At 38.7% G+C, this 25,296-nt stretch overlaps 1 protein-coding gene across 1 annotated transcript in view; it reads right to left on the bottom strand.

Annotated features, from left to right (window-relative positions):
- Positions 1-3,500: 3,500 nt before the first annotated feature.
- The window catches only part of AP-2alpha (adaptor protein complex 2, subunit alpha), a 267,807-nt gene continuing 246,011 nt past the window's right edge, over positions 3,501-25,296 (bottom strand). Inside the window, exons 17-18 of the mRNA XM_067143004.2 lie at positions 11,426-11,630; positions 3,501-4,459 (exon numbers count right to left, since the gene is read on the bottom strand). Of these exons, the coding sequence (XP_066999105.2) occupies positions 4,382-4,459; positions 11,426-11,630 (283 nt within the window). The 3' untranslated portion in view covers positions 3,501-4,381. The remainder of the gene's footprint in view (positions 4,460-11,425; positions 11,631-25,296) is intronic.

The following is a 25,296-nucleotide window of genomic DNA, read 5'->3' as shown; positions in this document are numbered from 1 at the left end:
GAAGAGTGCCGAGTATGAAGATATTGAGGTTATTTTTTGTTTCTTCAAGTTTGTCCCAGTCTCCTCTTTCTGCTGTTCTCTTCCCAAAGATTTTATTCAGCAGAAATACAATTTACTTCCGTGCAGCAGAAAACCTTTAAAGCGCATCTTTTGACCAAATATGAATCAGTTTACAACTGGTCTAACAGAGATAGAAGTTTGTTTTGTAAACATTTACTTTAATCCTACCTTGCATATTTCCCTCTTAATTTTTTAACATTGTATTAATGTGATGTTTGATACTATTCATGTTTGTCTGAAAAGGTTCGCCTACTTACGAGTCATCCTTTCACCACTCCAATTTTAACAGCAACAAAAACTGTTTTGAAATAATACAGCAGCAAAATAAAAATTAAAGCTTCATGAACACAGCTTCATGGTTCTATGTGAAAGGCTACTATAATAAAGTTTGAACCATATAAAATAACTGTGGCACATGTACACCCTAGAAGAACTTTGCCAATTGTTTTGAATTACAGCAGAACACACAGGTCTTATGGAACAATGGGATAGGACAGGACTAGGAATGGGAAGGATGTGAACGTGGCCTTAAGGTACAGCTCCATGTTTGCCTGGTGTGAAAATAGGAAACCACAGAAACCATCTTCAGGGCTGTCAACATTATTATTCGAACCCACTATCTCCCAAATGCAAGCTCACGGCTATGTGGCCCAAACCGAGTAGCCAATTCTCTCTGTACTTTAGAATTTTTTTTTATCAAAACACATATGCTAGGAATGACAACATAATGCAACGTGAAATATAGCGAGTAGCATGTATTTTCTTACAGAGGTGCCAAAAAATGTGTGAACAATAAATGTGGGCAGTTTCTTCATCTGTTTCATAGTGATGGTAACAAAATAGTTCACTGTTAATTTGCACTTTTGTTCCCTTCCATTACACCTATGGTTCTGAATGTGTTTAAAGGATAACATCAGCTACAAAATGCCCTAAATGCTGCTTGACACTTTCCTAATACAGTGAAACCTCAGTGTGTCCCTCATTAACATATTTTCCCCACTTAGCATGTCTTAAATTTGAAGTCCCGATTCTTGTCATATTAAATCCATATAAAAATACCTTGCTTATCACGTCACGAATTTTTGCAATTACCACTTAGTACGATCATATTTTTCTTAGCCCTAGAAATGTTATTTGTCATCCCTTGTGAAAGGAACACGATTTCCAACTTGGGTAAGAAAGAGCCCTCACCACAGTTGCACTGTAACAGGAAAGCACACATTGAATTCCTGAACTTCACAGTATAAGTTGCGACTTCGGGGAGCAGGCCGTCAGCCTCAGGAATGTTCAGTTTTTCTTGCCGGTTAGCAGCAAGATTGCTGATTGACACAGTAAGCCTGTTTATTTTTATTTATTTTTTCTAGTTGCTTTACGTCGCACCAACACAGATAGGTCTTATGGCGACGATGGGACAGGAAAGGGCTAGGAGTGGGAAGGAAGCGGCCGTGGCCTTAATTAAGGTACAGCCCCAGCATTTGCCTGGTGTGAAAATGGGAAACCATGGAAAACCATTTTCAGGGCTGCCAACAGTGGGGTTCGAACCTACTATCTCCCGAATACTGGATACTGGCCGCACTTAAGCAACTGCAGCTATCGAGCTCGGTTATTGTTGTATTTCACATTCTATTCTGAAATTAGAAATTTATTTTGTGTTGAGTGGTACAGTGAAGGGTAGCAAATATTGTTCACCAGATAGCCTACATCGGGATCAGAAACATAACCGTGTGAAGTTGACTAGTGTGGTGCATATCTGTCTTGCGACAGCCTAGTTACAGATTCAGAAAAGGTTGTGAAATTCCTTTCTAATGAAGACAAGATCTTTCGGAAAGTGGACTGGCACCCGCATCCTTAAGCGCAGAGGTAGCATGAATATTGAAACTCGCACCTTCGAGTTTAGAATGTTGCGAATGTTTTGATATTTGTTGTCTGGTGTAAATTTTTTTTTTTCTTTTCACCTTTCAGTGCACCGTTGTTATTTTAAAATCGCCAGCAGAAAAGGTTGTCATATTTGTTCTCTCATGTCTTTCAGACCTTTTAATATTCTCCGCTCATCTTTAGAAACTGTAGATATCACTTTACTCGCGGATACATGACGTAAAGTGCCATCATATCGGAAAATAATCATCTAGTGTTTCCATATCCATGTTGGATAGTTTTTATTTGTGTATCCAGTAGTACATTCTCTCGCTAAACATGTTCTTATTTTCCTCATCCCCTGCAGGAACATCTTAACGAGGTTTTATTGTAAATGGAGCTACACAGATTTGACAGAGCGTGTATCGGTCAAGAGTGAGTGCACATGGGTGTAGAAATACTAAATTATAAAATTCTAAAAATACTTTAGCGCTCTGCAAGTATATGCCGATTCTTCCATACAAGTTTCTGTGACATGAAGTGTACATTTCTATTAAATTCTATGACTAACTGGCAGGTAAAGTGAATCAAGGGTATGGTTAGCATAGTGACTGCTGGTTTTCTATTCAGAGGGCCAACATTTAAATCCTGAAGGATCCCAGGGAGGAATTTCATCAGAAATATCATGCAAGGTCAGGTCTAGCCCAAATGAATCAGGGTGGTTCCAATGATCCCTAAAAATAACAGGGATGAGTTGAATAAAGGTTTTAATTACAGTGAATGAAGATGCATGAATATAGTTCAAGAGAAAAGCATGATCCCAACTGTAGTGTGTCCAATGCAATATACCCAAAGAGAAGAGTTCAAAATGTTGCACAGCCAAGGGAATTTAGGGAATAAGGGACTTTCTTGCTTTCTACATTGGAATATTCAGTCACTGCTCCATACACGAGCAATTCCAACTAAAAGTTTAAAGCCAACAGCTATCACGCTATGGGTATTCTGTCACACCTGTTTACTAATCTCGAGGATTTGAGTTTAAATTTCCTAGCCACATTTGCTATGTTCCTATTTCTCTATACATGACAATTTATTTACTTGTTCCAACTCTCAATCACATTAGATGAAACAGCACATTGTCTTCCCAGAAGACCTAGCAGTTACAGTTCGGTCATCCAGCAGGAAACACCCTCCATAATTATGTTGATGGAAGCATGCTGGTTTATCATACAGTCTGCAAAAAAACTGCAGTTAGCAGCCAGGAAGTCAAACTTTGTCGAAGTACATGGAAATTGTTCGAAAGCCTTCCTATCGTCGTTCACTCGCAGCAACCTCAAACTTCATTTCATGATCTACAAGGTTACATGATAGTACCACTGTCACTTTTTTTTTAAACAGACTGCAGCTGTGAAGGAAAGATAGGTCAATTGGAATACAAACCATAGGTCATAGGCATAATACCTTTATTAACGACTCAAACCAAAACATATCCTCTTATGAACAGAGCTGCCGATTTCCATTCCTACTATGTTACCTGAAAAATATAACTGAAAAGGAACTTTGTTCACATAGAGAGCTCAACTCAGTTTACATATATACTGTATATATATTTTATATATATTTTCATGGGCAATATACATATATATTATCCAAGGATAATTTACATAAAGATAATATGCCAACAATTCTCAAATCAGTAATGTGTCTTTTCTATCTCAGAACATTCATCCACGAACAGACTCGAGCAAAATAATTTCCCTTTTAACAACGAACCGAGTCCACCACACACAATAATACTGCGGCTCAACAACATTAACACTGTATTATTGTCTCTCGTTCCGTAACAACTAGTCAACTAGCTCGCTCTGTGGACCTTACGTAAAAATTGCACGATAATTTAAATCAGTCTAATAATTTATACATTTCATTTTTGCACCAACAAAATATTTTCTAATAGTAATACTCTGTAATAACTGAACAATTGAACTCGGGCAGAGTTTTCAGACAGATCTAAAGAACAAATAGTTTCTCTGCACAAGTCGAATGTATAAATACACGATTGCTTCCAGGTTCTCCAATATACAAATACATAATTTACAATAAACAGAGTAATTCAGGGCAACAAAATTATATTACATGCTGCGTCTCTCAACAAAATATAAACTGCATCAAAAACTTACAAAAAAGGAATTATTCACACTAAACACAGCCCAATATGTCAATTTGCTACTTACAGAAAGAACTTTGGGTGAGGACGAAACATCTAGAAGCAGATAAATATTTACATCTTGAGTGTCCCCATAAGGTTCACAATATATATTTAAAAAAATCTTGATTCGAGTGATACATACAAAAGATGCAGGCAAAACCATTCTTCTCTTACATTCAGCTACATCACACACACCACAACTACGACTACACAGCAGTACTGATCCCATGATGAGCAGCGAATAGTATCCATCAGAGACTAGAACTGGTCAGCCAACAGTTCACAAACCTCCTGAGATACACTCTCCTTACTGGAGCGCACTGTCAGACGGTACATCTGCAACAAACAAACCGCCCACATATCCTTACAGATACAAAATTAAGTTCACATCTTGTGATTTATACACCTATTTTCACTCAAACTGCTTCCACATAAATATTAACCCCTTGAGCTGGTCTCACATACACTGCACATCCGGAGCAGAGTGATTTTTGAACCTTCACATTTCATTAACCAATCACACTAGTCGTGCATTTTTCATGTCATTTTAATCATCAAAGTTATCTATTTATTGTCATCTATGGATCACTACTAGAAATACTGGAAATTCAATCAATAACAATCACTGAATTTGATCAAAGTCTTTGCGCACTCCAAGTGCGCTCTCTTCTGTTCCCAATTAATTACCGTACCCTGCATATAAAAAAAATCTGTTTGTATAGAGGCTAGATAGATCCGCAAAAAGCACTGCCAAAGTTTATGAGGTTATGGGAGGGGGGAATATGCCAACACCCTAATGAGGTATACAAGGCATGATGAGCTGTGAGGCAGTTTGTCATTGCTTTCCTCAATGGGCCAGAATAGCACCTTTCATAACATATAGACACAGCAGTCTTGCCCCAAATGTTATTACTTGGCACCACATCAGCAGCTTCATTACTGCCAATCATAGATCAGAGAGACATTGGACAAAACTACATTCTGCTACGAAGGTCCATTAAATATAAATGGGATTTTTGTTCCTGAACATCAGCAGTTGGTAGGACTGGCCCCGTGCTTCTGCTATGCTTAGGTGGGACCGTTAGGAGTGGAGAGATCAGGAATTTTTTTTTTTTTTTTTGCTAGGGGCTTTACGTCGCACCGACAGATAGGTCTTATGGCGACGATGGGATAGGAAAGGACAAGGAGTTGGAAGGAAGCGGCCGTGGCCTTAATTAAGGTACAGCCCCAGCATTTGCCTGGTGTGAAAATGGGAAACCACGGAAAACCATTTTCAGGGCTGCCGATAGTGGGATTCGAACCTACTATCTCCCGGATGCAAGCTCACAGCCGCGCGCCTCTATGCGCACGGCCAACTCGCCCGGTAGATCAGGAAATTTATTAACTGTGACGTTATAAGTAGTGCACATTCTGAACAGTAGTGAGCTTCTATAAAATACTGTTTTAGAAATGTGAAGAAACAAAAGATGACTGTCTTAAACTTCCTTACCAGGTATTAAATGAGAATTGTTGTAGAAAAGTAACTTATCTACCACGTTATTGACAACTCTATGGAGGTATTTTTGATCATTTATTATACGTCTATTTAATAATGAAGTGAAGTTAAATTCTTTCAGGAGATCTTTATAGTGAATTATGCCGCTAGGGACAAACCTGTTATACTTTTTAAGTAAAGATAACGTAAGAAACATTTTTTGAACTTTCTCCACATGGTTTTGATAAGATTTATAAAGGGGAGACCAAATTACCGATGCGTACTCGAGTTTGGACCTCACAAGTGTTGAATAAAAGTGTGAGGGCTTGGATATTATTCAGGTCTCTGGTGTGTGATTAAGAAGCCCAGTTTTTTGTAGGTATCATTAATTGTGTCAAATGTGTGGGTTAAACAACAAATTGTTTGTGATGCGTACTCCTAGATCATTAATTGAATTAACCTGCGTCAGCAATTAATTGTTGATAAGAGTACACGTGTTTTTCAGGGAATTTTCCGTGTGTAATTTTTATGAAGCAACATTTCTTTATATTGAAACAAATTATTTTCTATACTCCATTCGTATAATTGATTTAAGTCACTTTGTAGTTTGTCGATGTCTCCATCCCATTTTATTTCTTTGTAAAGCTTTATACATCATCTGCATATAAAAGGCAGTTTGAAAACTTAACTTTAGAAGGGAGATCGTTGACAAAGATTAAAAAGCAATGGACCCAGGTTTGAACATTGTGGAAAACCAGAATAGGCAGAAAAAATGTCTGAATTACAATTGCGATATGCTACATACTGTTTTTTGTCTCTAAGATAAGAAATCAGTGATAGCATTGGCAAAGTCATTCCAAATTCAGAGCTTTTTCAATAAAATATCGTGATCAACATCTTTTTCACAAAAATACCTCTAAAGTTGGTTTATTGGTCATTTATTTTAAAGTAATTGGATGGTTAAAATGGCTAGCATGGTCGGACAGGATTAAGAGGGGGAAATTCAGATTTATGTGAGAAGTCCCAAAAATACAGCAGTAAGTTAAGTGACAATTATTGGAGTAAATAAGGTAATGGAATTACAGATTAGAAATTTAAATATGATATTTATCCTTTTTAGGACTTAAGGAAAGGAGAAATTTTCAAGAAGAGAGCAGAAAATATTTTAAGTTCAACATAGTGACTAATTTAATAGGTTTTATTTATTTTACGAATTGAAAATTATTCTATTTTAAAGTGTTTTACTAAATGAAAGTAAAGGTAAATTTAGACAAAAAAAAAAACCATTTCTTTTATAGGTGTAAATAAGGACGCAAGTTCCAAGAGCAGACCAGATTTAAAATTTTACTGTCTTACTAATAAAAAGTCCTTATACAGTTGTTTAACTCTTGTATAGTTATACAGTGAATAAACCCTGTATAAGGATTTTACATTTTTCTTACTAATAAACGGTGTATACGCATTGTATTACTATACAGCACGTATGCACTTGTTCCAAGGCGTAGGAATCTCTTCCTGCAGTTCACCGACGTATTTCGCACATTCACTGCCTTTATGATCGCTTATGCTGGTTATCTACGAGCAAAACTTTCCGGAAAGTCGCACAGTAGCACGGCATATCGAAGAGGCAGTGGCAACACTAAGTGAGACAGCTGGAAATTGGCTTATACTGATATCAACATTTCTTCAGCTTGCTTGTGTAATGAAAAAAAAAAAAAAAAAAAAAAGGAAATGTTTAAGATCAAAAGCTCCTAACTGGGGTAGTACGGAAAATGTAAGCAATTGTAATTGAATCGGCGAGTTGAAAAGGGTACACATTCCAAAATCCTTACTTTTCAGGAGAAAGGAAAAACTGTTTTGTAACTTAAAAGAAAGGTTTGATCAAAAAAGTTTCTATTAGGCATTTATACATCATATTTCTGCATATTCAACTACGAAGTATGGAAATCATATTACATATGGTTTTCAAGTTATGCCATTTTTTATCTCGTAGGGGCAGATAGTGTACAATAAACTCGCAATATCAAAAGTCTATTAAGCTGTAATACATTACTACACAAAAATACACCCAACCATAATTTCTTTTATAGTTATTCATTGTAATTTCATGTCTTTAGTGTTTTACTTTACGAAGATGTCTAGCCTCAATAACCTCTGAACGGTGTACGTCTTCTATGTTTAAAATATTGTGAAGATTATCAACGTTATCGTCCATTCTTTCAACGTGCGTTCAATGTTAAGTGGATTAGTTTAATATTTCACCATGATTATATTACTGTAGACAATAAATACCACGAAAATAAACTGCTCACTCGTTTCTTTTTTCGCTACTCGCTGCTATACGACGCTTATACAAGGGTCCTGGTCTGTATAAGCAATTCAATGAATAACTATAACAGATGTATACACAGGAGGCTTATACACTGTTTATTAGCAACTAATTTCATAAAAACCTTGTATAAAAGTTAAACACCGTTTATTAGTAAGGCGGTTAGCATATAGTGACTAATGTAATAGATTTTATGGATTTATGATTTGAAAATTTCTATTTTAAAGTCTGTAATAAATGACAGAGTAAGTAAGTAAAAGTTGAAACACAAAGAAATATTTTAACAATTTCAAGATTTATATATAATTGTTCTGTTGATAAGTATGTTTGTACCAAGTCCAAAGATTAATTGATGTTTTGGCACTGTTGAAGAAGAGAGTAGTTAGATCTCGAAACATGTACGGTAATTAAGTATAATTAAATATTGACAAGGCAGGAAAGTGTTCTATAGAAATTTGAACATCAAGCCAAACAATAATCGACCACAAGTAGCATGATGGCAAAATCCCTTCTTTTCTTAATCTTCCACCATAATTTGGTCTCTCTGGTTTGTAGCCAGTTTCTGGAAATCTTGTAATGTACCACATAAATTAGGCCTACATCCACTTTTAAAGGTTATGTTGAACTCTAGAACAGTTTTGAAGGTATTGATTCTCAGAAGTTCTCGAATGCATTATATTAAATTCTGCCCGTCACTAATCCAATCAAATTGGAAAGAGAAAATAAGATTTTCTCCAAAGCAGTTCAGAACAGAATAGAAGCTCGCCTTGACCAACAGATTGGGGAATATCAGGCTGGCTTCAGAAAAAGCCGTTCATGCCCAGAACAGATATTTAACCTGAAGAGCATCATCAGGTACAAGAAGACAGGAGGACACAGTTATGTGGTTGTGTTTGTTGACTTTCAGAAAGCATATGACTCCACTGACCGCGAGTCATTAATGAATATTTTGGAAGAGTTTGGAGTGGACGATACGTCAAGAAATTTGATCAAACAAACTCTAACCAACACAGTGTCGAAAGTAAAATTTATGGGCGAGATCTCAGAACCGTTTACAATCAGAACGGGTGTCAGACAGGGAGATAAACTATCCCCACTCCTCTTCAACTGTGTTTTGGAAAAAGTCATTTGAGAGTGGAGGAAGTTGTTAGACCAAGAAGAAACAAAGGAAGATCAGTTCAGACTTGGTCCTAAGCACAAAGGGGTGTACGTTGACTGCCTGGCCTTTCTGGATGATTTGGCCATTTTTGCGAACAACAAGTTCCGACACTATAAAACAGTTTTAAAACCTGAGGGATTATATGCGTCTGAAACTCTGACCTTAAGTTGTAAAGGTCAAGCTGACCGGCTGGAAAACAAAGAGAGCGCAGGATACTAAGAAAAATCCTAGGTAATAGGTGGGTTGATGGACAATGGCGAATGAGACCAAACGAGGATTTGTACAGCAAGACAGAACCTCTCACAGCGTCAATTAAGAAGAGACGGCTATTATTTTACGGTCATCTCTTGAGGATGACATGATTGACTAACAAAAAGAATATGGAATTTTATTCAATCCAAGGCAACAAGGCCGAGATGGTTCCAGGAATGCGAAAAAGATCTGAGGCAGATTGGTATTTCAGACCAAGAAATTCATGACAGGAAGGCATTCAGAAGATTGGTGAACAACTATCAAGGTTTCCAAATGGCATCAACTTCCAGAAGACGGAAAGGACCTTTGTCTGATGAGCATAAACAGGCACTCGTCACTGGGCTCAGAAGATACTGGCAGGAAGTCAAAGCCGGAACAAGAACAAGACCTAGACACTGAAATGAAGGTGGTTGTTACCATGCAGTCCATAGAGGCTCAACTCGATGTATTAAAAAAAAAAAAAAAAATCAAAACTTCAGAAATTACGGTTATTCATGACCTTGGGCTCAGCTGGAAAGCGCGCTTGCTGCACGTCAGTACGAGTTGGAAATGGTACAAACCATATTTTATTTTGTACATGTAACGTGCGCAAATAAAACGACTGCTGTTTTTGACTTAACATGAAAACTTAAAATTCCCAGCCTTATATTAGGACCAAAACAGTAACAGGCAATCCAAAGACCTCCCATGGCTTTTTGTATGTAAGGTGCAACATCTGTTCTGGTCTCGATAACATAATCTTATACGATATTAAAATACTAGGTTTGTGCAAGATTTGTGTTTAGAAGGAGCAGTTTCGATTCCTGCCTGGATGCCTAGTTACTATACAGTGCCATGAGGAAACTGCCAAAAACCTGTTCGGCAATACAATCGAAAAAAGTATAAGTATGAACATCTAACCCTGGACATAATGAGGAAGTTTTATAAGTGCAAACATTTGACGAAACTCTTTTGGTCTTCAAGTAGAGCTGTCGAAATGCTCTGTATCTCCTTACAATTATTGTGGTCACTCTCAGCTTTATCATTTCCGAGATTCTCTAAACAATACCACCCAAATTTGATGCTAAGATGGCCCCTTATGCAAGTTCACTGCTGCTGATCGCTTTTCCAGTACAGTACTTGCTCTAATTATCACAATGATGGGGCGTTAACGCCAAGATCCATAAATATGCCATAGTTGTCCTTTTGTGAGATACAGGTTATTGAAAAACGCTTCATCAAGGATTTAGCGTTGATGGGACAGAAATTTCTGGACGGTTGATCCGAGAAATCATTTCTTCGAGGAACAGATAATGTGGGATTTTTACAATGTGATTTAATTATGATGCATGTGGGACCACATAATTTGAATGCATGATCCGGGAAAATATAGATGTGAAGTGAGGAAAAACTTTCACAAGTAGCTGAGTTTAGAAAGAGCTAACTACAGTGATGCAATTGGATTTGTAAAGCAAAAAAGTATGAACCAATGACATGAGTGATAAAAAAGTTTCCGTTTGATGGCCGTGCAGTCCTGAACCGCGATGGCAATAGGGCAAAATCGCTGGGAGCATTGAGGCACTCATCCCAACAATGCACCAGGTTGAATATCGCCATGTGGTAAAACACAGCGTCTTGCTGCATGAAGCAGTCCGTAACTGCCTGTTGCACATCCTCATCCAGCAGGGAGCGTCAACCCTTCAAGGCCTTTTTGAGGGGACCAAAAGCATGATAATTGCATGGGGAGAGATCAGGACTATAGGGTGGGTGCTCCAGTGAGGCTGACCTCCCAGATCAACCGGAGTCTTGTGTTGAAACGTGACCCGCACGGAACTTGGTGCAGCATTCCACAATGGTGGTTTCTGACAGACATGCTGCCCCATACACAGTCTTCATTCTCCGATAGATGTCCAGCGGGGTTTGTCCTTCGGCAGCCAAGAACAGAACAGCACCACGTTGGTCCCATTTGGATGCATTTGGTAATAACATCACAATAGTTCATGTGGCCGCATTTAACATGCACTTCAACACGACACGACGCTGCAGCAATGCCCTCAAATGGGAACTTTTTGATCACACCTTATATAATCTCACCAGCAATGTACATACCTGTGCTTGCTTGTTTGGCTCAAGACGCAGTAAGCATCCCACTTGCTGTGTCCGTGTGTGAATAATGCCAGCACATACGAAATTGTCTGGATTGGGGTCAATACCATCGAGGAGTTGCATGCCGAAACCGAGCAGCTTAGTTCGCGTTGCTGTCAGGTCCATCGGCGTGGAAGCCTTGAAGATCTTTTGTGAGCGCTGCTGATTCCTGTTGACAAAGAGCTTGTTACTATAAATTATTAATTAACAAGGCTACTCTCTAGTCCTTTCTTCCAGATTGCAATAAAAGTCAAACCATCACTACCAAGATCTGACGGAAGGTGAAAACTTGAAGTGTGTACCATCTACAAGCTATTGAAATTATTAAATGGATAAATGGTGATTAAGATAAGTATAAATAACAAGATTGGGCGCCACCTGCAAAAACAAATTACAGAAATAATTAACTCTGTAGAGCATCGAGCAACTCCCTCTCCCAAAGCGACGATCATCAGGCTGACGAAACTCCAGACTTACTTTTTAACCTTACCTGTTGCTGTTTACCCCTGAAATTAAATTTGGGTAGCATGCCAGGTTCATCCTTACTCCACTGATAAAATATTTACTGCAAGTTTCATTCCATGACTTTACCCCCAGAATAATAAAAAAAAACAATCATCACTTGATAAGACCCACTCGTCTGTCGTTCACAAAAGGCAAATATACAAACAACTAAAAACCACTAACAAAAATTATTTTCACTATATACATTTCACAACATACTTCCACTGCTACAGAATAACATCCTTATCTAGTAAAGAAAAGTACGACGACTTTCTTTACGTACGGATGCACCCTTCTTTACAAAGGGCATCCCTATCCTTATTTACACTCTTGTTCATTGATTCCTTGAATCATTCCAGATTGCCGCACAGATTAGTGTGAAGCCTCACGTTTCTCCAAACTCAGCCGACTGTTTCCTTTATCAAGAATTAGCTTTGTGCACAACCACACATCCACTCCAAAATGTAGATTCAGTATGCACGACCACATCCACTGTACATTATCTCATAGAAGAATTATAGTATAATTATTGTTGTTGCTTGTTGTTTAAAGGGGCCTAACATCGAAGGTCATCGGCCCAGTATAATTATTATACAGAGTTTGAGTAACAAACACTTAGTGGTGTCTTTTACAGAATGGCCACCGAAAAACTCTTTAGCATCTGTGATTATTGAGTGCTCACTCCATAATGGAAACTGAAGAACAATAGAATAACACATAGGAAACTATGCGAAGTAGCTCCCGTGCTCTGGTCCGAATGAGAAACAGAATCAGAACGATTTGCTGCACATGCGTACATACTTATATAGGCTTGCTACACGTGGTTATAGCATCCCGAAAAGTTTACTGATGGAAACGCCCTCGGAGGCAGTTCATGTGTCACTCAGTCAACCCAACCTTGCTTAAAACAAAGCCCTCATATTGGCTATCGAGCGTCTGATGTGACACAGAACGTCCACTCATGTACATCCACATCGATCAACTCCAATCTTCAGCCTATACTACCTGCCACACCCCAGGTTTCCAAGCCACTTTGTTGCAACACTTTCAACTGACTTCAAACGTCTTTCCCGATACTGCCACTGTTTTCCGTGTTGCACAATTCTTGAGCAACCTACACTGCCATGCCATGTGCAGAGTCTTACACAAATTAAAGTTACACAGATACAAAATTCCCTACTACAAATTCTTCTTATAATATGTTTTTACATTATAAATGAACAAAATTACATGATTCTCATGACTTCAATATTACGAATTATCTTACGAAAATTTCCTAACCTAAAAAGTGGGGATCATACATTCGTACAATTACAAATGTAATAAGTGGACCTGTCATAACAACCAAGTTATCAGGAAAACGGTGGGGAGACCACCTAAGTTTTGTTAAGACCATGTGATAACCTAGAAAGGTTCCTCTATTTTTTCATCACTTGAAGGAAAAGCATTTTCTTCCAATAAAGATGGCAAAAATATGTACAAATGATTGAAAAACAAGCCTCAATTGCTTCACTGCTGCAATAAAATTCACTCTATCTACACTACACTGTCCACCAGTGCTGTGGTCAAGTAACTCAATCTGAATATGGTATTCTCAGTGATGCCATCAAATGAACTAGATTTACTTGAAATACCCTTGTATGCTCCTCCCATCTGCTGGCTACATTTTGATTACTGCTTTCTTTACAGTATTTATGTAGAGATGGATGTGTAATGAACACACTTATCTTCTGTTACCTGGATGTAAGTAAAAGCACACCATTGTGGATCATGGCTTCCATATGCGACCACAGTATGCATCCCAAGGGCATTATTTCACTTTTGGAAAAAATGAATTTTGATGTAGATCTTGATTGTGTTAAAAGTGATCCAAGGGATGTTAACCCTTTTGCACTCAACCTATATGCAGGGGCTTGCTCGAAGCAGCTCGAACTAATTTATGTGATTTTCCAACCAAATTACAAAAAATCAACACGTAAACAGTTTAACACATATTAAAATAAAATAAATCACATTAATACAGAAAACTATGATCATTTCAAAAATGAATATATCTTGGATGTATTATTACTGGTAAAGCAAAAAAACAAAAAATTATTGAAAATAAATTTGAAAAAATAAATTATGGTTTTCAATGACAGAAAGATCCGATACTATTGTGTCTTCTTTACTCTTAGACCTGAAAGAAAGAACATTTAATTCTGAATAATTTGATATCAATACAATGTGTGTGCTGCAATTCACTCATGAAGCATGGCACAAAGTTATTCACTGTACACGTAACCGTCATCGATGACAGGTCCTCGCAGTCCGATGCATGGTGAGCAGCTGTGACTGTCACTTCCCACATAATGGGAATCACTTTCAGCAAAGGAAGGTCAGTATTACTGTCTAAATCATCTGAAAATTCAGGGATATAGGCCTCATTTGGCCTTGAATAAGGCCTAGCCATTACCATAAAAGGATGACTCAAGCACGTGCAACAACGGAGTAATCAGGAGTAAAATTATATTTCGCGAAGTACAGCGAACACATGATATACCAAAGAAACAAAATTAACTAAACTGAGAGCAAGATCAAATTGTTGTATTCATAAGCCAACCAAAACAGAGCCACGCAATAACTTCGAATAACCACAACATAAACATTCACGGTCAACAGATTTCATTCGTCAAAAATAAAAATATTCTGTAAGGCTGGTGGATATATCTAATATAAAACGCAAATTCAACGCTTTAAGTTACAGTCATAATCAACTTACCATTCAACAGCCACGCAAATGACCAAAATCCCTAAATAGGACAGAGCCGATGTATTGGTGCCGTGAGCTTTCTCGCCATAACCTCTCATGCCAATAGATCGGCGCACTGAGTGTGAAAGGGTCAAGAGATATTTTGTAAAGTGATAATGATGAAGTGTGGTAGGTAGGGAGAAAAGTGCTTGTTAAGTCAATCTGGCTTTCATATGGTCTGACTAGTTTGTGCAGACTATATAAGACTTCAAAAATTGAACTCAGATATGTTCAATATTGATTTTATCCCAGAATCACCACAATGAGTATTTTGAACATTTTAGGTCCAAGGAAATTTAGCAATGCAATGCTGTGGATGAAATTCAGATTTTATGAACAAACAGAGGGTAAACCTTAAAAACCAAGCTAAAATAACACTGCCTCATCTGAGAACCCAGCATTTGCAAGGTTAAATCTTAGAAGATTTTATGACCCAATGGTTTTAATGGTTTCAAAGACTCTGAGATGCTGGAATTTCATTCCACAGAAGTTATTTTACATTACAAGAGGCCAACATATGTGAGCACATTCAAATACCACCAGACTGAACGAGGACTGAACCTACCAAGTTTGGCACAAAAGGCCAATGCTCAACCATCTGAGCTACCCAGCTTGGCTCTTACAGGATTCAGTGGCTTGATATGCTCAAGGTCTTTGGTATAGTACATCCAACCACACATTCCAATAACAATAGTTCTCAGTCTGCAAGTCTTTGAATTTACTAAATGTCGCCACAAATCCTCTATTTGTAACTAGTGCTGTGGCCTCATTTAGTTCTATACCTCTTATCTTTAAATTGTTAGAAACCGAGTCTAACCATTTTGTTTGCCAAGTTGTTTCCAAGGAGTCCCTCGCCTGTCAAATGGGAGTGGGACTCCGTTACTCCCATAGGTCCAAGGCTTGCTTAAAATGTTCTGAGCTCTGTAAATTCATGAAGCAGGATGCTACCCTACTTACACATAGTCCAAGTGAGGATTTCTCCTCTAACAGGTTAGGGACCACCGGTGAATTGTATAGCCCTAGACGCCTGAGCACAAGGAAGGCCATGACTCAGAATATGCCTGAGGTGCACACTCCCATTCCGTAGAAACTGCATAGCTGACAACTTTCAGAAATAAAAAATAGGAAGATTTTTTAATTCTTGGATTTCATCACATATACTGTGCCACGGTCTAAGTGAAAAAGGGACAAAATAAAAGGCATACATATCTACAGTTACAATGTGAATTGACCATTAAATTTCAAATCTTACACTAAGAAATAAAAGTGGTTAAAATAATGTACCTAATCATTCACATTTATGACATACATACGAATAAAAATATTTATATGACACAGACACATGCAACACAATGCAGAATAGTTCCCTTTATTAGAGCATAAAATAAACTGAAATTTAATTTTATAGATATCTCTGAACACTTTGAGATAACATTTATGTTTTTTTTGCCATAACATGAAGAGAAAATCCCAGAAACTGTCACCAACACAACTCCTTGAAGTACGTGCAACTCATTAAAATTATGAAGTAAGAATGAACACAAATGCACAGAAATATGCAAAACTACCACATACAAAACAGATTAATGCGTCTCATACACTATTAACATTTGACTTTGACTGGGGGGAAAAGCACAGAACCATAAGAAAAAACACGTGGCCTGCAACTCCAACGAAACTACGCGCAGAAACAATGGTAACAGTGCGCGAACCACATAATAAACTCATTCTCTCGCCTTGATTAACCGAGTCACTAGCGCGCACCAGCCTCCCTTGCTTGTACAATGATTTGCATCCCGAATCCCCAGCTGTAAAGCACACACACTGCTGTGGTGAGCGGGAAACATGATACACGAAGGCGATGGACGATACACTCGCGAAATTAAGCATCTAATAAATACACTTGAAAATGAGGTTGTGTAAATTACACAAGCATGTAAGAATTTATCCTTTATCACAGGGGAAGTTTATTGACCGTACTGGAGGTTATATTGGTCAAAAAATAGGAAGTAAGAACGAATAGAAAAATCGGAAGAAGAGTTAAAAAAAGGAAAGTTTCCGGGTAAATCGGAAGGGTTGGCAGGTATGGAACTGGTATCCCGGCTCTCAGGACCACCTATTAGGCCACTCAACCGTTGCCCATGGTTTACGAATTAGGACGTGACTACAGTAACCTACACCATGAACCACAGTAATGTTCCATATTTTAAAATACTACCACATTTATATAATAACCAATACTAAACTAGTATTAAAATTTACAACATAACAGAAAGCCCTCTCCTATCTTAAAGTATTTCACCATCTACTGCTCGATTTAGCCTGCACCTAAATCTAGAACTGTTTTTCTTATCAAGAAGGTTTTTATGAAATTTGCTGTTTCATCTTCAAATTGTTGCAACTATAGCAAAGAGACAAGTGGGACACTGTTTTATCACCACTGGCAAAGCAAATAGTTTAGTTCAAGAAAGTTTAGCTGAACAGCAGCATTTTTTATACTGGAATGTGCTTCAAAAAGTAACACTTCCCACAGAATAACTAATAAAATCATGAAATAAAAGCACACTATGGTTTTCAATTCTTAATTTATTTGTAAATTAGCTGTAAATATACGAGGATTGGGGCAAAAGTCGTGGCAACTTTTTTTTTTCCTTGTAGATATGTGAACGGATCACAAACGTATATGTGACCTGTAGAAGTTCTCCAGGCATAGTGTGTATGCAGAACAACAGGTGGCTCTGTGATAGCTGGCAGTAGTGCAGCGAGGGCTGTGAAATCAGTCAGTTGGCGAGTGTCGTGCGAGATGGACGTAATCCATGTTGAGCAGCGCGCTTACATCAAAATGGCCATTCTCTGAGGGAGAAATGTGATGGAATGTCACAGTGAATTAGTGGAAGCCCTTGAGAATAATTCCCTACCATACCGTACAGTAGCACAGTGGGTAGGAAAGTTTCAGCAAGGACGTGTCAACCAGTGTTTAGCAACGTTCGGGACAACCTGTCAGTGTGCAGACCGACGTGGCACGTGCCGTCATTGGGCAGCTCCTGGATGAAGACAGAGGATGGACGCTACTGGAGTTAGAGAGGGCAGGTGGCATCAAGAAACACACCGTCCACAGGATATTGCGTAATGAGCTGCAACTGCGCAAAATCGCAGCACGGTGGGTACCGCATGCACTGACGGAAGTTCAAAGGTGGGTGCTCTATGCAATATGCTCCGACCACCTTGCACGCTGGCAACAGGACGGCGATCAATTCTTGTCACGAATAATCGCCATTGATGAATTTTGGGCGAGGGCATACGAATCAGAACTGAAACGTCAGTCCGCGGAGTGGCGACATGCTGGATTACCAAGGAGGCAGAAGGTCCGTCATAATCCTTCCCCAGTCAAATTGATGGTGATCGTCGCGTATGACGTCAGGGGTGTAATTGTTTGCCACTTTGTTTCACACGGCAGAACAGTGACCGCACAGTACTACAGGGACTTCCTGGTGCGACAGGTACAACGTGGCATTTGCGAGAAACGTCCGGATCTTGTGGACAGTGCAATAATCCTGCACGACAATGCAAAACCACATAAAGCAGAGTGTGTAGGGCAGCTACTGCGACGTTGGGGATGGGAAGAACTGGAGCACCCGCCGTACTCTCCCGACATTTTGTCCTGTGACTTTGATCTCATTCGAAAGATTAAGGAATCACTACGTGGTAGGCGGTTTGCAACACAAGAGGACATTGCTAATGCTGTGCGCCAACAGGTGACCCGATTCACACATGGTGCGGCAAATGCTGAGGCAGATGGTATTCAGCGCCTCCCACATCGTTGGCAGTGTGTGGTGTCAGTAGCAGGGGACTACTTTGAGGGTCTCTAGGCCCAGGTTTGTCATGTCAACTTTATGTATACTGTGTTGTCGTTCTTTTGCACCGGGAAAGCCATACTGCCCTGTATACTACCGTAATAAATTAGAGTGTTGCGATATTTCAGTGCTATTCATTGTCCACACATGTAGTTAACACCTTGTCCTTTCGTCCGTATATGTCATATTTTCCAACCGGACTGGTATCTTCAGGAAAACAAAATAGTTGCAATGACTTTTGCCTCAACCCTCGTATTTAGAGTTTTTTTAATAATAGATATTGTAGCAGGATAAAAATAATTGAAAGTTTAGCAGTTTAAGCTAAAATAATAATAAAGGTACAAGAGTTGATAAAAAGACTACTAAAGAAATACATTTACACTAACAGAACAAGTGCAACAGAACCCTCCAGTACCTGGCCTTCATGGACGATGTCCTCAGGACAAGTACGAACTACCCAAAGGAAGCTCTGTAGCACAAGCGAGGATCACAATATCTGGGCTTGTAGCTCAACAAGGGGAAAAACGAAGTACATGGTGAATATTCTATACAAAGCAAGACTCCATGGTGTGAGAAGCTTGGAACGTGCAGGCGACACCTATGAGAGTGTAGCAGGTTAGGTACCTGGGAGTCCTCATGACTGGACATCTGAGCCGATAAAAGCGAGGGTGGCAACTGGAAACACGTGTTACTTCTCTTTCCAGAAGTTACTGAATACTACAACAATCTCCAGAAGATTGAAACTCACAATGTACCAGGTTAGAATCTGTTCAGTGTCACTGGACGAGTGCAAGATGAGGACCCTCAACTAGTGTGACAAATTTTTACGGGTATGGGAGAGAAAAGTCTTAGGCACAGTTCAAGACCAAGGGGAGTGGCGCATCATGACCGACTAATATATTTATGCCCCGTATGGTGACACGTCCCACTCTGATGAGTCTAGTGTCAGACCTAAGACGAAACGCTGGTTGATAGAGCAAATGCCTGAAAAGCCTTACATCTGACATCAAGATTGTCGCAAAGACCTATGAAGAGGAAAGTGTTGTACCTCGGACTCATCTTTAGATGGACCAGAACAGAACAACATGATGATCCTCAATCAACATCCTGGCGGCCAACAAAAATGCGGGAATCCAAGGGCTAGACGGTTGGACATTGAGAGATCTTGAGGTGTTAGGGATCCCGGGCTGTAGAATAAGGGCTCCAGACCGAAAGACGTGGGCTTTGCTATTGAAGAGGCTAAGATCCTTCAGAGGCCTTTGCCAGGAGAGTGAGTAAAACTTACATTTTAGACAATTCATTTAGTACAATTACTCATGTTGTGTAACAGGCACTTACCTCTTCTCCTGGATTTGTCATTTTCAAGTAATTCTAACTGTGCTCTACTGAAACACTATTTGAATCTACTGTGTGCGCGCGAGTCATTGTACAGGTGTTCTCAAGTTACTTGAGCAAATTAACTATTGGCTTCACGCATATCTTGGCATATCTTGAATAGCCAAGAACATTTAATGATATTGGCAGGTCTGCGACTGGCTCTTCCTCAAACTGTCTCCTATATAACGAAGGACAAGTTCTTGGCAAAATGTTCTTCATGAGTGCTTCGTGTGGGAATGAGAAGCTGACAGATGCTGTCCGCAGGAGTTTTGGAGCCAGGACTTTTCCTTCAAGTTCCACAGTCTTTTGGAGAAAGTTCTGCCGTGCTCTTGTACCATCATGGACTCCGGCCAGTCTTTCTTTTTGAGGTTGTTTTGTCCTCGTAAGTCAGAAAAAGAAAAAACTTCTTCACTAAATAATTTGGAAAATTTTGATATTAAAGAAATAATATTGAGGGAATATCACTTCTTATGACACAGTTTGAATTTATACTTATTAATAAGCAATGTTTTCAATTTGGGAAAGGCTGAAATCAGTCTAGTACCAGGTCATAACTGAGCCAAGGACCTCAGTGTTTGAACCTTATATTCCGTTTCTTTGTCCTTATGACATGCTTAAGAAGTGGGATGCCCAGATCGTCGGACTGGGTGAGGAGGAGTCTAGCTTCGGTCATCTTAGCTATTTTGATAATCTGAAATGTAATAGTCAAAATGCAAAAAGTTCCATTTCGTATCTTTCAATTAGATTTCAGTATTGGGGCTCTTAGTCATCATTCTAAGTGTGTTTTGAAAAATGCTAAATTTTGTTTAATGGAGTTTTGGGAATATAGCACCTGACATACAGCAAAATGGGCATAATACATGCTAAAGAAATATTCACTTTGTTGGTGGTAGAAATATAGCAGTAGTAAGTCTGCCAATCATGCCGATGCTCGCTGCTGGGCCTGCTCTATGTTCCCTTGCCCTGTAAAGCATCTGTCCATTGTTGGGCAGAGATATTTGATGTGACTGGTCCAGAACAGGGGAATGTTTATAATAAAATGACCAAGTCTAGGTTTTCTTTTGATGAAAATAACTGCCCGAGTTTTAGAAGGATTAATTTTCACCTTGATTTGAATACACCAGTTCCAAAAAAGAGATCCAATTTTGCATTACTTGGATGGTACTGCTTTTTTTCTTTTAGAAGTGTAAACAGCTGTCTTCTGTGTGCTGCTGTACTACTCCGTGCAGAGTAAGGAAATCATTCACATTTCCATAAAGGGTGGGGAAGAGGGCTCCACCCTGTAGTATGCCCTTTTTAAGCAATTGAGGGGTGAACATTTTCTCCTTCGCATGTAACAAAATTTTCTATTTGATAAATAGGATTGTACAATTTTCACAATGTAATTTGGAATATAAAATTTGAGTTTTGCAATTAAATTTTTGTGCCATACTGTGTCAAATACATCTCTACATTAAAAAATACCACAGGCACACTATGTTTTAAATTGAATGATCTCTTAGCATACTGTTCGAGACTCTGTACTATAATTGGAACACAGCATTTCAACCGGAAACCAAATTGTTCTGGTCGCAGTATGTTGAACTCATGGAGGCGAGCACCAAGGTACTTAAGAAAAAGTTTCTCGAAGATTTGAGATATGTGTATTAGAAAGGTCTATAATTTTGAGGGAATTATTTATCCTTCCCAGGTTTTGGAAGATCTTTCTTGTCTTCTAAATCTTAGTGAAAGTATCCCATCTTAAGATAGGCTGAAAAAAATAATATCCAAAAATATAACTGCTTTAGAAGGCAGTGATTTAATTTCCTTGTTCAATACCTTGTCATCACCAGAAGACTTTCTTTCATTTAAGCCCTTAACAAACCTGCGGAAATCTGCAGGCTTGTCAATGTTGGTCATCCAGTTTAAGCAGGCCCGTAGTTAATTTTTGTTGTCATTACTATCAGAAAGATACTTACACACTGACTTTCAACTGACTCTGGCTTTGTTCACCATACTATAAAAATGATCAGCCTGATCTACACATCGTTCCTCCTGTTTATGCCGAAAGATTTTAAATTTTTAAATTGGGTTCCATATTTTCTCTACCATGATACATTACCATATATACATGAATGACCCCCGCCATCAATCCCCGCATCCTAATTTGAGGAGAGGAGATTTTGAAAAACTTCCCCCCCCCCCCCAAAAAAAACCCTGGTGCCTGAAGGGAATAAAGTCTCATATTATCGCTCGATTTCTGAGTTACTGTTTGCAAAGTCGTCTTTGTTACTATAAAAGGTACCTCTTACCGTACACAAACCGAACTTCCACAAAACCTTAAAACAATATGGGGCATGAATGTATTATAATAACATTAAAAAAATATCCAGTATGGTGAAAATAAGCTTTAAATCGATTGTATTTTATGATTTAATGTCTTGATATACTTTGGACCTTTGGTGCTAACCTTAAAGGAAGCTATTCATATAAAAATAGGAGAGTATGCCGATTGCCCGAGTGGAATAGGTAAACGCTCCCGTCTGGAGTCCAGGGATATGGGTTTGAGTCCCAAGGATGGTTACATCTTCAGCTCTTTCATTTAAGAATCATGACTGCTTTAAGTGAAGTCCTCTTCAGAAGCCATTAGTAAAATGCAATGTGTCAGTCCTCTCTCTCTCCGAGAAAAAAAAAAAAAAAAAAAAAAACACACACACACGCAAGATGTAAGGTATATTTGACAACTGGTGGTGGTCATAGAGAGTAGTTGACTCTTACATATAGGTTTGAAGATGACAAATTAGAGTAGAATGATAAGTCAGTCTACTCTACCCACACCCTAATTGACTACTTAATGACAAATAATCCCCATAAGGCTGTCAAGCACGGACAAATCTCTGTCCCTGGTATCTCTACACACGATCTTATCTGTGCTACTTACTGTGGGTGCCGAAGTGTAAAGCTAAGTATGCAAACTACAGAGACATGAAAAATATAGACTTAACTCTACTACAATATGACGCATATAATTTACCTTGGGACGACATACGTCAATTGCACGATGTGAATTTGAAAGTACAACGATTTAACTCCTCATTGTTAGGACTCTATGACAAGCATGCTCCCGTTCTGCAGGCAAGGATTACTCGCCCTCCTGCTTCATGGTTAAACACTGAGATAAAAGCAACAATGGCCCGCCGTGATGCTTTGTTTCGCCAGTACAGAGCAACAAAAGAGCAAACGGATTTTGAACAATACTGTCGTCTATGGAACAAAACGAAACAATTAATTAGAAACAGTAAATTTAAATATATCAGAAATCAAACAAAAAATTTCAATACAGTTAATGCGTGGAATCAGTTATGTTCAATAGGAACAGGAAAAATTAAAGAACCTCATATACCAACAATATCGTTGGACATACTTAACTCTCATTTCACTGGTAATCAAATCAAAGAAACTCGACCCCAATACGGAATCCCGTTACACGAAGATGGCAATTACTTGAATATTGAACCAACATTCTCATTGCGAACTGTCAATATAAACGAAGTAAAACGAGTTTAAAATTCCATTAAATCTCAATCGAAAGGAGCAGATCATATTCCAATAGGCTTCATAAAAAATGTCATCGGCGCAGTATTACCGATCATTACTCATATCTTCAATTACTGTATAAACTCAGGAACTTTTCCAGACATTTGGAAGGATGCTCTAGTGATTCCAGTATTAAAGAACACCACATCAAATTATCCATCAGACTACCGCCCTATATCAATACTCCCTCCGCTTGCGAAAGCCCTTGAACGACTTATTCAAGAGCAACTAACTGAATATCTCACAAATCATTCACTACTAGACCCGTTGCAATCTGGCTTCAGGAAGGGCCACAGTACGACGACAGCACTCCTTTGGGTAACAGATGATATCAGGCTTGCTATGGATAAGCGACAGGTGAACGGTACTCACGCTCGTTGACTTTAGCAGTGCATTTGATACAGTCAATATACAACTACTCCTTTCAAAATTGCGCTTCCTTGGCGTTGACCGGAATGCGCTCAATTTCTTTATATCCTACCTCACCAATCGTCGTCAGTGTGTCTCAGTAAACGATGTTACGTCCAAATGGGCTATCAGATTATCTGGCGTGCCTCAAGGATCTGTGCTTGGACCTTTATTATTCAGCCTGCATATCAATGATATTTTATCACCACTTGTCCACTGTAAATACCATCTGTATGCTGATGACCTACAGGTATATTACCATACCAGTGTAGATAGTATATGCGAAGCGATCCAGCATATGAATACAGACCTACAATGACTCACAACGTATGCCAGGAACAACGCCTTACTCATCAACCCACGAAAGACCCAAAGCATAATAATTGGACACAAAAAATTACTATGTGCTCTAAATAGTAATCACAATCCTCCTCCAATTACCACTGATGATACCGAAGTGCCATACTCCAAGATTGTTACAAACCTCGGGGTCACCTTAAATGAGACTCTGACCTGGAATGAGCATATAACCAATGTGTGCAGAAAAGTACACGCATCTATTTATCCTTTGAAGCGTCATAAAAATGTTCTCCCACTGGACCTTAAATTAAAACTCATACAAACACTTCTATTTCCAATCTTTGACTACTGCAACAGTTTATTGACTGATCTAACCTGTGAACAAGCAACAAAGCTACGTGTACAGAACTCGTGCATTCGATATGCCTTCCAGCTCCGACATGATGCTCATATAACACCATACTACAAAACGTTGGGATGGCTACGTTTAAATGACCGTAGAAAAATGCACCAAATGACCCTTGTCTATCGGTTGCTTTCTTCAAACAGCCCCACCTACCTGTCGTCCAATTTTAGGCTTCTTTCTTCGTTCCACAAAATTAACACTCATTCTGGATCACTACTTGAAATAGCACCGCATCAAACGAATACCTACAGCCATCATTTCTGGTCTCCGCTACGAGGTTATGGAATACGATCCCGGATGATATTAAAAAGTCTTGCTCGTCTAGGACATTTAAAACAGCCTACCGTAAATTCCTCCAGAGTACATACAGTTGACTCGAATGAATGTAAGAGTGAATGACGTGTGAATGAAACCAAAAATGACGTACTAGATTTACGTTCTTACTACTCTCATTTAAGGCTATAGACTGTTCATAGAAATAGACTACATAGTAACATTGATTTTAGTTCACTCAGATCGTAACATACTAGTTAATTTATTTTAGCCTTATATTTGAATAAGTTTTTCTTTAAGCTAGTTGTAGATATATTCTTTAGGTTATAAGTTGATATATTTTTTT

Source organism: Anabrus simplex, chromosome 3 (genome assembly GCF_040414725.1).
Source record: "Anabrus simplex isolate iqAnaSimp1 chromosome 3, ASM4041472v1, whole genome shotgun sequence".
Lineage (NCBI taxonomy): Eukaryota > Metazoa > Arthropoda > Insecta > Orthoptera > Tettigoniidae > Anabrus > Anabrus simplex.
The sequence above is the reverse complement of the archived record's forward strand: the minus strand, read 5'-3'. Positions and strand labels throughout refer to the sequence as shown.